This window comes from Sciurus carolinensis, chromosome 3 (assembly GCF_902686445.1).
Source record: "Sciurus carolinensis chromosome 3, mSciCar1.2, whole genome shotgun sequence".
NCBI lineage: Eukaryota > Metazoa > Chordata > Mammalia > Rodentia > Sciuridae > Sciurus > Sciurus carolinensis.
In genome coordinates, this window is record NC_062215.1 from 11,662,945 (window position 1) to 11,676,482 (window position 13,538).

Sequence of the window (13,538 nt, forward strand, 5' to 3'; positions counted from 1 at the left end):
GGAAACACTAAGATAATTATGTGTCAGTTTAGGTCTGTCAATTGTAACAAGTGTCCCACTCTGGGTAGGGCTGTTGATAATGCAGGAAACCATGAATGTCTAGGGAGAGAGGATATATGGGAAATCTCTATGTTACACCTTTCTGCTCAATCTTGTGGTGAAGCTAAAAATGTTCTACAAATTAAAAGTTTATTAAAAATGGAACAAACAAAACAGCCTTACACTAAGAATCAAAGAAGTAAAATATAATTTTCCCAAGGCTAGACAACTGGCCCAGTAGCCACTACAGCCTTCCTCTCCCTTCTTATTTCTATATTTTAGCCAACATTTTTAGAAATTCCTCTGTTATTTGGTGTCAAGAAGTCATCACCTCTGATCTTTTTATCTGCACAAACATTTATTTAGGGCCAAGCACTGCATCACACACTTCTCCATTAAGAGGTAGGGGAATCTTTCTGTTGGATATTATTACCCCATTTAAAATTTTTTACTTTTTACCTTAGGAAATTGATTCTTGGAAATTTAAAGAAGTCGCGCACCGCTGCCTAGCTGCTTAGGGGCAACACTGGTATAGGAAAGCCTGTGTTCCCACTCCGCTTTATTGGTGATGATTTTCTCTCACTTTTGTACATAACTCCGCCCAGGTTAAAAGGCTCTTTGGGACAGATCCCCAGCTGTCACGTCCCTGACTTGCAGGTCTCACCTGAGGCTCCGCGGGGTACAGGTAGGGCGGGACGCCGCCCCCTGGTGGCAGGTGCGCGCCCTCGCAGCGCATGCTAATGAGTCCGCGGCGCCGCTCGCTGATTGGCTGGCGCGGATTCCAGCTGCTTTGCAAGTCGGCGGGTGCGAGGGAGAGTCGAGGGGCCTCAGGCGGCAGCCAGAGCTCTGCGCGCTCCCCGCCCCGCGCATCGCGGTCGACGCCCAGGCTGGGCGGGCCAGGCTGGCTTCCGAACTTGGGGCTTTCCCTCTTCTCTCCCATTTGTGTGGTGGTGGTAGATCCATCCAGGGTCCAGGATGACGATCCGACACCAGGGCCAGCAGTACAGGCCGAGGATGGCATTTCTCCAAAAGGTAAGCTGGGGCACCCACACCTGGGCCCCGGCAGGTGGGCGGGGTCGGAGTCTGGGGAGAGTCCGAGGACAGGCTGTGCAGGAGCTGGCTTTTCTTTTCCGCGGTTCGCGCGGCTTGGTTGTATTAGATGACTTATTTGCTTTGTGTGTTGCTTTTAAAGACTGTAATAATTAGGGTTTCCTGTAAACTCTTTGTAGTGGAGAATCTGCAGCCAGTTCTGATGGTCCACCGGAGGCTGGAAACAACCTGTTACTCGAGGCAGTTGAGCTGAGGCTGTGTGAGGTTTCAGACAGCCTGCCGATATTGTTGTAAGCCATCCAGATGACAAATTAACATTTTTGGGGGCCGTGTTTTTCTGATCCTAACTGCAGTATTATAAAATAAGTGTGTTTGTGTGTACGCGTAGACCATGAACATGATGTGATCGGTAGGATCTGTTTACAGTGTGCAGAGAGCCCTCGTGTGAAGATGGGCACTCGAATATCCCTCTGATTGTGCTGACAGCAGAACCAGAACCTGCTCCCGTCTGTTGTAAATGCTTTCTTAGACCAAGTGACCAGGCACAGGGTGTCCATTCTGGAAAGCACTTGGAGAGTGATGTGTTTGGGGATGAAGTGGTTCATTTTGTCCTGGGCTTTTGAGATAGCAAGTGTGGGAGGAGATCTACAGAGGATTAGATCCCAGGTCACCTGTCTGCCCTTCTGAAGCCGGTCTGCAGCCACTTTTCGCAGCGTGGTGGCCATCCTCTTAGGCTTATCCTGTTGAGTAGAATTAGCTGAATGCTTTGTGACAACCTGGGCCCTGCCCTGAGCCCCAGGAGCTAAGCCAATTGGTGTAGTCAGTGACCAACTGTTTTGATTTGCTAAAGGTGTTAAAACCTGGACCAGCCTGGGCACTCCCAGGACCATTGTCACACTTTGTCCACTGAGTGTGGCAGAATGTTGTCCTGCCTGAAAGAACCAAAGAACCAATATCACAGAGGCTCATTCCTCAAAGCCAAAGCAACTGCCCAAGCCTAGTGTCTGAGAGCCTCACCCCATCTTCCAGGTTTTATGCCAGGACTGCTTCTCCCAGGCAGGACAGCTCTGGCTTGGAGACTCAGAGGATAATTTTCTGGAGATAACTCAGCTTGCTTATCGAATCTTGGGTATTCTTTTCCATCAGGATGGAAGAGAATCTAGTAGATTCTTCTCTCTTTACCCGGCGCTTTGCTCTCCAGCCTCCCCTTCTCTACCTCTGCCTCCCCTCCCACCCCAGAGTCTTTTACCTCCTCCCCATCCCCCCACCTCCGCCCTAGTCACACCTTCCTCCACCCTGGCCTCTGCTCTCCCCCTTCCCACTCCACGCACCCCTCCTCCATGGCTTTCTGCATACAACCACTGTTTTTCTTTCCCAAACCAACAGTGACCTCTCTCACCTGAAACCCTAGCTGGCTTCCCACACTCACAGGATTCCGTCCAGCCTTCTCAGCCTGACCACTCATGACTCTGCTCTCGCCCGGCTCCATCCTATCTCCCTGGTTTTCCCTTCCCCTGCCTTCCTCCTCCAGGAGTGGACGAACGGCATTTGGAAGAGAACAGCCCCAGGTACTTAGGGGCTCTTGCTCAGTGATGTCCTCCTCTCCTCTCTGGGAGTCTGTCCTGTGCCCTTTCCTGTACCGGCCTCCTCTAAGTCCCGTCTCCCTCTGCCAGCCTCCCTCTCCTCCTCTTCTCATGCCCCACTCTCGGCCCCTCCTCTGTGAAGGTGGGTTCTGTTGACCCTCGAGCGGAGCGACTTCCTTCTCTGTGCCTGCAGACCCTGCCCCACCTCCAGTATTTATTTTTCTTTGTCCCATGCCATCAACAACCCTGTGTGCTGCATATTCTGAGCCCCTTGGTCACATCACAGAGCTCCTAGAGCAGAAGCAGGTGACAAAAGTAGGACAGGCCTCAGGAGCCTGTGCCAGGGGATTCTTAGAAATTCACCAGCCTGGGCACACCAGGACAGTTGTCACACTCTGTCCACCTTCTGGAGGTGATGGCTAGCCTTCCAGAGAAGCCTAGAGGAAAGGATTGTACCCCTGGGTGCAGGTGTCATTCCCCACTGCTTCAACACAGGTCCTGTGCTCCTGGCAGGGGACTTACATACATCATCTCATCTGTTCCATCGGACATTGGACAGTTCTAGCGAGGAGGAAGCTGAGACTCAGAGAAGTTAAGCCACCTGCCAGTCATACAGTCACAAAGTGATGGAACCAGGAAAAAATACGGGAGTGGCCACCATCTGTCCCCAAAGTGATAGGATGCTATGAAATTTCCCATGATGTAGGACAGAGTGGCAGCTGTGGGAAGGCCTGGTGCAATGTGTCTGGGGGACACAGAGCTGAGAACTGAAGGATACACAGGAGGAAGTTCCAAGCAGAGAGAAAGATGTTCCAGGCAAAGGAAATAGCATGTGCCAAAGCAGAGAAGCTTGTGAACACCGGTGGGTTGGAGGGCGTGTTGTTCTGTAATAGATGGAGTGTGAAGTAGAGGAGAGAGGGAGCGTGGAAAGGTAGGGGGGATGAGGGGGTCAAAATCTGCCCTTGGAAACTTTTAAAAAAATTTTTTATTTATTTTTATTTTTACAGACTGCATTTTGATTCATTGTGCACAAAGGGGGTACAACTTTTCGTTTCTATGGTTGTGCACAATGTAGAGTCACACCATTCATATAATCATACATGTTCATAGGGTCATGATGTCTGTCTCACTTCACTGTCTTTCCTTCCCGCCCCCTCCCCTCCCCTCATTTCCCTGTACACAATCCGAAGTTCCTCCATTCTTCTCTCACGCCCCCTCCACTGTTATGTATCATCATCCACTTAACAGAGAAAACATTCAGCCTTTGGTTCTTGGGGACTGGCTTATCTCACTTAGCATAATATTCTCTAACTCCATCTATTTACCTGCAAATGCCATAATTTTATTCTTCTTTATGGTTGAATAATATTCCTTGTGTATACATACCGGTTTCTTCATCCATTCCTTCATCTATTGAAGGACGTCTAGGTTGGTTCCACAATCTACCTATTGCGAATTGAGCTGCTATGGACATTGATGTGCCTGCGTTAGTGTAGAATGCTGATTTTAAGTCCTTTGGGTATAAACCCTTGGAAACTTTTGAAGGAAGTTTGCTTTTTGATAGGTTTGCAAATTAAGACCCCTGGTGTGAGTGAGAGGCGTGGATGAGATGTCTTCTTTTTCCTGAGCTAGGAGAGTTCACTCAAGGGGTCCTGTGCCTCCCTCAACTCCAGCCATCTAGGACAGGGTGGCTTCTCACACTGGGGAGAGTGGAGCCAGTCAAGGACCCTTCCCTCTGCGATTCCTAAGGCCCTTGCATTTGTGTGTTCATCTCAAGCTCCATGCCAGGGAGACATGCCCATCAACCCAGACGCTGCCCACCTGTGAGGCCTGGGCTGGTTTAGGACGTGGTAGACAGAGATGGAGAGCCAGCCTGCTCAGGGGCTTTGCTGGGGGCTTAGCTGATGGCACACAGGGACCATGAGCAGAGCTGAGTGGACCCTGTGGCTCCAGCATCCACGGGCTTTAGCTCTGGTGTTGGGACATATCCCTCTGGGATTCCTGGATCACCATCCCAGCTGGTTCCAGTTTCTGGAATTCACCATGGGACTGACTGTTTTTGGAGAAAGAAAGAAGCTTTCTGTTAGATGACTTGACTTCCCTGTGTGGCTTCTGACCTTCCTTCCTTCCTTCCTTCCTTCCTCCTTCCCTCCCTCTCTTTCTTTCTTTTTTCTTTTCTTTCCTTCTTTTCTTCTTTGCTTGGGAAGGAGGAATATTGGCTATTTTGCTGAAGAAGGAGGCACGCTGCGCCACCTGGGAAGAGAGTGGGATCGCTTGCTCGTGACCTTCTTTCCTTCAGTGCAGATAATGGGGCACTGATGTCCTAGGTGTTGAGGACACCGAGGAGGTTAGAGTCTACGGAAATTAGGAGAGAATTACATGCACCACAGCAGACACTGTTGGGGGCTCCACCAAGGCGTAGAGGTCAGCACCACCTGGAGGATGGGAATCGTAAGGGGACTTGCAACTGAATTGAGTCAGGAAAAACTCGTTTTTTTTTTTTTTTTTTTTTTTTGGTGGGGGGTGGCTGGGAAGATGAGTGACATTTTAGGCAGATACAAAACACAAATGTGTGAAATAGCCTGTTGGTTTGGGGGACTGCTCAGGGTTCGGGACAGCTGACCCAGAGAGGGCAGAGAAGTGTTTGGGCTTGATGGACAGCAGAGCTGGTAGGTAAGAGGGGCCCAGAACTGAAGGGCTTCTTATGACACGCTGAGGATTTGATGCTTTCTGTGCTTAACTAGAAGCTGTCTGGTGGAACCCGGGATGAATATGATGAGGTGATTTACATGCCAGAAGGATGATGCTGATGAGAGAGTATGAGGCTGCTCAACTCTGGATGTACCTTTGAAAATGTCAATATCAGGTCCTTAGAGTTTTGGATTACCCTGGCCTGGGGTGGGGCTCAAGCTTTGGCCTTTTTGGTACTGGGGATGAACACAGGGACACTTCACAACTGAGCGACACCCCCAGTCCTTTTTATTACTTTTTATTTTGAGACAGATTTTTGCTCAGTTGCTTAGGGCCTCACTAAGTTGCCGAATCTGATTTTGAACTCATGATCCTCCTGTTTCAGCCTCTCTGGGATTACAGGTATATACCACTGCACCCTGCAAGCACTGGTCTTTTTAAGAAAGCTTCCCAGGTAGTCTGAAGTGCAGCTGAGATGATACCCCTTGGGCACATTTGGCAACGTCTAGATGCATTTTGGGTTATTACAACTGCGGATTTCATTGGCATCTAGTGGATAGAGACCAGGGATGCCAATGTCCAAGAGTGCACGGGATGACCCCCCTGCAAAGAGGGATCCTGCTTAAAATGTTGGTGGGGTGTGGTTGAGAGCCCCTGGGCCAGGGGACACACGGGAGGCTGGAGACAGGTGCCAGTGAAGAGGCAGAACCTGACAGTCCAGGAGCGGGTAAGAAGGTGTCCCACTGAGGCAGGATTGAGTGGGAAGAAAAGAGATGTGTGGGATACAAAAGCAGCAGCAGAAGTCGCCCATCGCTGTTCTTGGTTGGGATCATCACACAGGGGCTAGGGCACGGTGCAGGTGTCTCCAAGACGCTGGGTGAGCGGACCACTGGTTGCCTGTACTCCTTGTGCTGGGCTTATTAGAAAGAGAAAACCTTAGCCAGGCGCGGTGGCACACACCTGTAATCCCAGCGGCTCGGGAGGCTGAGGCAGGAGGATTGCAAGTTCAGAGCCAGCCTCAGCAACAGTGAGGCACTAAGCAACTCAGTGAGACCCTGTCTCTAAATAAAATACAAAATAGGGCTGGGGATGTGGCTCAGTGCCCCTGAGTTCAATCCCGCTGGTACCCTGCCCCCCCCAAAAAAGAAAGAGCACACCCTCCTGTTAGAACCTGTGTTGTGAGGTCACTTCCCCATCTCAGTATGGGGAAGTCATGATTATCATGGTTCCCCTGGGAACCTTCTCCAGCTTAAAGGAAAATTCCAGCCCTTGAGATATTCTGCAGTGAGTGACAGCTTCTTAATTCGAGGAGCCGCGTGGGTGTGGTGGGTGGGATGTCAAAGCCATCGTTTCTGATCCCTTCATGATGTTAGGGTCCCCAGCACACCTGCAGTCACGCATCTAAGAGAGGAACTGTGGGGCTGACATCTCCCCCTCCGCCCCCCACGCCCAACGCAGGGTCAGACAGGGCTCAGGGGTCGTCTGATTATGTGGCATTTATGTGTTGCCTGGGAACAGGATGGGGCTGATTCTTCATCTCCTGAGGAGCCGGGAGCTGATGTGGCTGGGAACAGGGGCACTGATGTTCGAGGGTAGGGATGGCCATGGCTTGCTCTCTCATCTCCAGTGGGATATCCACAGGACACAGGAGGCTGGTGTGAAAGTTTGCAGCAGTTTGGAGCCGAAAGACAAGGAAGGGGTTCTTACTCTCTGAACAACATGGAAAATAGCTGAGTCTGTCATCTCTGTGAGGGGATGGAAGAGAGTCTGTATTAGTCAGCTCAGGTTGCCATAACAAAGCAACCCGGGCTGGGTGGCTTAAACAATAGAAATTAATTTTCTCACAATTCTGGAGGCTGGAAGTCTGAGCTCAAGGTGTGGTAGGGTTCTTTTATGTGGAGGCCTTGCTCCTTGGTCTACTTTCTCTTCTTGCTGAGTCTTCACCTCATCTCTCCTGCTAGTGTCTCCAAACCTTTATTGGATTAGGGCCATCCGTAGGACCTCCTTTCACCTTACTTACCCATTGAGAGACCCTTTGTCCCCAAACAGTCATATTGAGGTACTGGGGGGGGTAAGGATTTCACCACATGAACTTGCTGGGGCAGTGGGTGGAGACACAATTCAGTGTATAACACTGAATTAAGTTAGAATCCTGCTATTTCCTGAACAGGTGATTGGAGAGACCCCTCAGAAGAATTTGCATCCAGAAAAGTCGGAGGAAAATTGATTGGAATCCTAGTGGGTTGAGCTCCCTCAAAATGTTTCTGAGGTCCATGTGAGGCCCCCCTCCCACACGGCTTCTTCTCTCTGTTAAGGGTGACATACCTGCCGAAAGAAATCTGACTCCTCTCATTGTGTTTTTAAAATAACTCTCATTATTCCTCCTCTGAAGGTTATTTTCGAACTCCTTGTAACAATTGTTTTTAATGCAAAGACAAAGAATCAAATCTGACTTTCTCTGGAGAAACTCAGGTTTCTAACTTATAAGGTGGGATTCTATGTGGGCCCGGTATTTCCACGAAATGCTGTCATTTCACCTAATAAAAATATTTAACAGGAACACAGCCTTCCTTCTGGCAGTTAATGTGGGGAAGGGGAGTCTTGGGCTTTGATATTAGAAAGTCTGGGACTTCTTGGAATATCACATAAATCCGGGACTCGCGGTTGGCTAGTAACTCTGAGAAGGGTCACTTCTGCAGCCCTCAGATTTAATGGGCTTCCAGTCTGCTGTCTCCGCTGTCCATCCCCAGGAGCAGCAGCCTCCCAACTGCTCTGCAGACCCGCCTGTCTCTTTGCTTCTCTGTCTGCTGCTACCCCGCAAGGCAGACCCATGACTTGGGACTGTGCCAAGCTCTGACCTTACAGAAGGCTAAGGGCTGTAACTTCCAGCGGATCTGAAACGAACATCCTCTGTTCCAGACAATTCCGTGAGCCAGGAAGGTGTCTGTGCAGATGAAGCCTGCAGTCAGTCTTGCTCAGGGAGAACCTGATGCTGCCCGGGTCTTGCTGGGCTGGCTGAGTCACTGAGTGTGTGCCTGGGAACAGTCTTAACTGTGCACCTGATCTCAGCCCATTTCCTTGAGATTGTGGCTCAAATGCAAATGCTGGTTTTGCATTGAAGGCTGAACTAGTACATCCTACCCTTCAGCCTTGATTTGGGACCTTGTCCCAAGTTCCTGGAAAGGTGGAAGCCTTCTAGGTACGGGAGTAGGCTGCACAGGGAGAATGTTTGCAATTCAGGGCTTCCTGGGATGACCTTTACCTTCAATCCAGCTGGGTCAGTCTCTCCTTTTAAATTTTAATTTCAATTTCATTTTATTGTGGTAAGGCCACGTAGCATGAGAACTACCCTTTGAAGAAATTTTAAATGTACAGTACAGTATGATTAAGTACAAGTATTATATTGTACAGCAGATTCCCAGAACTTATTTGTCGTGACTGAAATTTTTATATCCATTGATTAGCAAGTTCTCATTCCCTCGCCCGACAGCCCCTGGCAACCACCATTCTGGGAATTTGCCCGTTTAAGAAACGTCATAAAGTGGAACCAGGAGGCCTTTGTCCCTCTGGGTCGGGCTCATTTCACCTACTAGGACGACCTCGCGGTTCACGCGTAGTGTGTATGGTGGAATGTTCTTCTTATGTGTCTCTATCTGTCCACGTTGTCTTTGTCCCTTTGTCTGCGGACACTTAGGTGGTTTGTGAACAATGTTGCAGTGAACCCCGGGGTGGGGGTGGGCAGACCTTTCTTCTGGTCCTGATTTCAGCTCTTTGGGATCTAAGCCCAGAGGCAGGATTGTTGGATCTTTCTGTTACCTTGGAGGTGCATCCGAACTGCTTCCCACAGTGGTGGCCTCAGCTTCCCTCCCACCCACGGTGGACGGGGGTTCCCAGATCTTCTCTTCACCTGTCTGCCTGGAAGCTCAGGCCTCTCCACACCGCCCCTCCCTCGGAGGGCAGCCCGGCTGTCCAGCTTCTCACCTCCACATGCTCTTCTGGGGTCACCGGACCATCCTCCTTTCATGGCTATTATGCCCATCGGTGCCTTCTTATTTCTTGGCGTATATTTTAGTCTGTACTTGAAATCTCATAAATCCTTATTTCAGGCACAGCTTGGTCCTACATGCTTTGAGTACTTCATTTCATTTAATCTTCACAACATCCCGATGATATTGTAGGTGCTATCGTAATCTCCCTTCGACCTGAATGAGTCTTAGTGGAATTTACCTGAGGCCTCTAGCTTCTAAACCTGGGCAGAGATTTGAACTGAGCTCTCTCTGCATCCAGATCCCTCCCCCACCTTTAAAGGCATTTTATTTATTTATTTGCAGCACTGAGGATTCAACTCAGGGGCATTTTACCTCTGGGTGACATCTCCAGCCCTTTTTATTTTTTATTTGCTCTTTTTTAGATATCCATGATGGTGTATTTTGATATACATACATACATATATGTATACATAATATGTATTATTCATGGAGTTTAACTTCCTCCTCTTGTGGTTCTACATGATGTGGAGACCCCTCATTTTATATTAGTTAACTCTATTTGTTTTCAAGACAGGGTCTCCTTATGTTGCTCAGGCTGGTCTCAAACTCCTGGGCTTAAGCGGTCTTCCACCACGGCCTCCTGAGTGCTGAGACTGCAGGTTTGCCACCATGCCTGCTCTCTGGATCTTCACGTACCTGTCTGCAGCCCTCTGAGGACTGCGAGTGTGCCTTCCACCTTGCTCTGTCCCCCACAGTGCGGGGCACTGCGTACGTGCTCAAGTACCTGTTTTTGGTTGAGTAGCAGAGCAGGGTTTTTATTCCTAGGCATCTGGACACAGCTGCACAGGGAAGTTTCAAAAATACACTCATCATATGAATGCTACTCATGTTTGCTTTGCGATGGGATCTTGCTAATTTGCCCACGCTGGCCTCAAACTGGTAATCCTCCCTCCTCAGCCTCCTGGGTAGCTGGGATTACAGACATCTGTCTCTGTGCTGGGTCTGCTACTGTAACAATCGTAACACTGACATATGTGTCTCCTTATGAAGTATCTATCTTTATGCTTACACTGGTTGAGCATCCTTAACACAAAAATCAGAAACCCCAAATGCTTCAGAAATATTTTGAGCACCAGCATGATGCCGCAAGAGGAAAAGTCCACCCTGAAACTTGTTTCATGCACAAAATTATTAAAATACCATATAAAATCCCCTTCAGGTATTTGGATAGGGTGTGAATGTGCCCCGTATATACAGTTTTGTGTATGAGGCGTAAATGAAACCTAAGTGAATTTCATGTGTGTGTTTACCTGGGTCCCATCCCTAAGACATGGCATGTATGTGCCAACATTCTGAAATTCAAAATAAAAAGAGATCTGAAATCCCAAACGCTTCTGGTCCCAAGCATTTGGATAAGAGATAGTCAACCTATCTTTATGCATATATAATATATATTTCTCCTTATAAAATGTTCTTATGTAGTTAATCAGATTCTAAGGGATTATAAAATCGTATCCACGAGTGGGATATGTATTATGTATATTTTTATGGTGGAGGAAGGAGATTCAGAGGGGTCACTGTGTTGTCCCAATCCTTCAGTTAAGAGAAGAAACTCCCCTGGGGGTGCAGGACCCTGGGGTTCCTTCTCTCTGGATTGCAAGCACCTTCGAGCAATAATAGGCCCTCATTCCTTGTAATGGGCCGTATGGTGTTGGGGTGCTCTTTTATTAAATGACAGGAGAATAATGACTCTATAACCAAATCAGTTAAATTGAGGGGAAGCAGGTCCATGAGGAGCTGTTCTACTTCGGGTAATGGCCAGGATGTGGACAGGCTGGTCCGAGGCACAGCCCTCCCTGCGGCTATGTCCAGCTGTGCTGGTGCCCAGCCTCAAGAGAGCTCTGGGCCCAGGGCAGGCAGGCAGTTCCTTGTTCCCACTTGCTGGCTCCGGTTCTGAGCCTCTGCGCCTGCTGGGACCCCCACCTACCCTCCTGCCCCGCTTCCTGCTCACCTCCGGAGGATTCGCCTGGGGAATGCCGCCCTCGCCCCCTGCTGCGGGTGCTGCTGATTCCGTGGCCTCACCTTCATAATCGCGTTTCCCGAGCTGTCCTGTCTTCCTGGTGCTGTAGGCCTCCTTATCCGTGGTTTCGCTTTATTGGTTGTTTTCCCAGTAGCGGGATTGAACTGAGATTTCACTTCATTCCATTTGATATGCACAATCGACCTTGGTCTGAAAGAACTAATGGAAAATTCCTATTTTGAGAGAAAAGAGAAAGAGTGAGAGCACTCACATAGCTATTAGTGGATTGTTACAGTTGTTATTAATCTCTTGCTGCATCTAATTCATATATTAAACTTAATCACAGGTGGGTAGGTATAGGAAAAACCATAGTGTACATGGGGTCTGGTACCACCTGCGGTGTCGGGCATCCCTGTGGAACGTGTCCTCTGTGGGTAGGGAGGATGACGGTCCTGGGCCATGTGCTCTTGGGCTTGGGGACCAGACCTGCTTACCTTTGGATTCTCAGAGTCAGCCATGGCTGTGCCTGGGTGTTGAAGAACTAGGACCATTGCCAAGCTCATCTGGGGCAGGGGGTGTGGACATTCTATTATTCATGGGGACTCCCTGAGGAATGTCATATCTGTAACCTCTGCAGGCAAGGCTTTGTCAACCTTGGTTACAAAGTACAAGAGAAACACCCAGGTTCTCTCTCTTGAATAGTGTGGAGCATCCAGTTTCCTTTAAAATATCCTCCAGTTGATTTTATTTCCATTTAATCTTTTCAAGTGGAAGATCTTTTTTGATAGTAAAAAAAGTTTAAATGATGCTGAAGATAATCAGAGCTGTCCTTCTGACTGACCGATGTCTTGGTTGGAAGAAGTTACTGATTTTCTTGGGCTCCCACCCTCTCCTGAATGTTTATGACCTGTAATTCCTGGTTTTGACCCTGGTCCTTCCCAGCTTGGGGCAGCCACTTCCAGTCCCCTGTCAGACACTGTGGTATCTCAGGGGTCCTTCACAACTCGCACACCAAAGCCAAAGCATGTGCTTCTGGAAGGTGTTCCTTTTCCTCCTTACCCCTGCCCTTCCTTGTTTGGCCTTGCTGGAGTAGAACCAGGGCCTCGCTCCTGCTCACCAAGTGCTCTACCACCAAGCCATCCCCAGTCCTTCTGCATTTTCCATTTTGCTGACTGGCCACTCCTGTCCTTTAAGTCATGACCTTGGCTTTGTTCTCTGCCACTTTCACTGAACGGCTCGGTCGCTCACAAATGCAGCTAATGCTCACTTCACGAGGGTTCTGAGAGTCCTGCCTCCTTCCATCTCGGCCGCTGCTTTCACTGACTTATTAATTCATGCCTCGGCTGTTTATCGAGTGCCCTCTGTGTGCCAGGCACTCTTCCAGGCACTTGGAATACAGTGGCAAGCGACAGCAGACTAAGGACAGGTGCTTAAGGAGCTCACTTTCCAAGAACAAGGGATAGGCACAATAAATGATTTAATAAATAGGCAAGTCACTTTGCAAGTTAGATGGTGAGCTCTCGAGGAGCAAGTGGGGGATCAAGAGAGCCAACGGTGGAACTCAGGGTTGCAGCTCTGAGTGGGATGGTCAGGGTGGACCTCCTGGGGACATCAGAGGAGAAAGAGTGAGATGAGTAGATCTTTTGGGAAGGCTGGTTCAGGCAGTGGGAATAACAGTCAGAACAAAGGCCCTGTGGCAGCCCGGGAGCATGCTTGACATTGTTGGAAACAGTAAGGTGACCAGTGTGGAACGAGCCCCTGGGGAATGGTAGGACAAGAGTCAGAGAGGAAAGGACATCCCAACCACATAGACCAGCAGGGCAACCTTGTCATTCACTCCAAGAGAAACGGCCATGGCATTGAAATGGCCAAGCAGCGAGGTCCATGGATTACCCTGATTGAACTGGAAGGCTCGCCTGGCTGCTTTTCCAAGAAGAGACCAATTGGCAGGTGGCAGGGTGGAAGCCTATTATTTTATGCCTGGACCGTCGCAGTAATTCGAATGGATCACCCCACTTTTGTCCACCTTGGGAAGTGTCTTCACATCTCAATGTTCTTCCCTCTGTCATGGTCACATTTCCAGAATGCTCTCTGGCAATTGCTGCTTGGATAACACCCCCACGTGAGTGGCATGTGAGGCCCGCTGTGATTTGTCCTGCCCCTGTT

At 49.2% G+C, this 13,538-nt stretch overlaps 1 protein-coding gene across 1 annotated transcript in view; it reads left to right on the top strand.

Annotated features, from left to right (window-relative positions):
• The first annotated feature begins 891 nt into the window (after positions 1-891).
• The window catches only part of Rgs9 (regulator of G protein signaling 9), a 70,044-nt gene continuing 57,397 nt past the window's right edge, over positions 892-13,538 (top strand). The window contains exon 1 of the mRNA XM_047546231.1: positions 892-1,071. Within this exon, the coding sequence (XP_047402187.1) occupies positions 1,015-1,071 (57 nt within the window). The 5' untranslated portion in view covers positions 892-1,014. The remainder of the gene's footprint in view (positions 1,072-13,538) is intronic.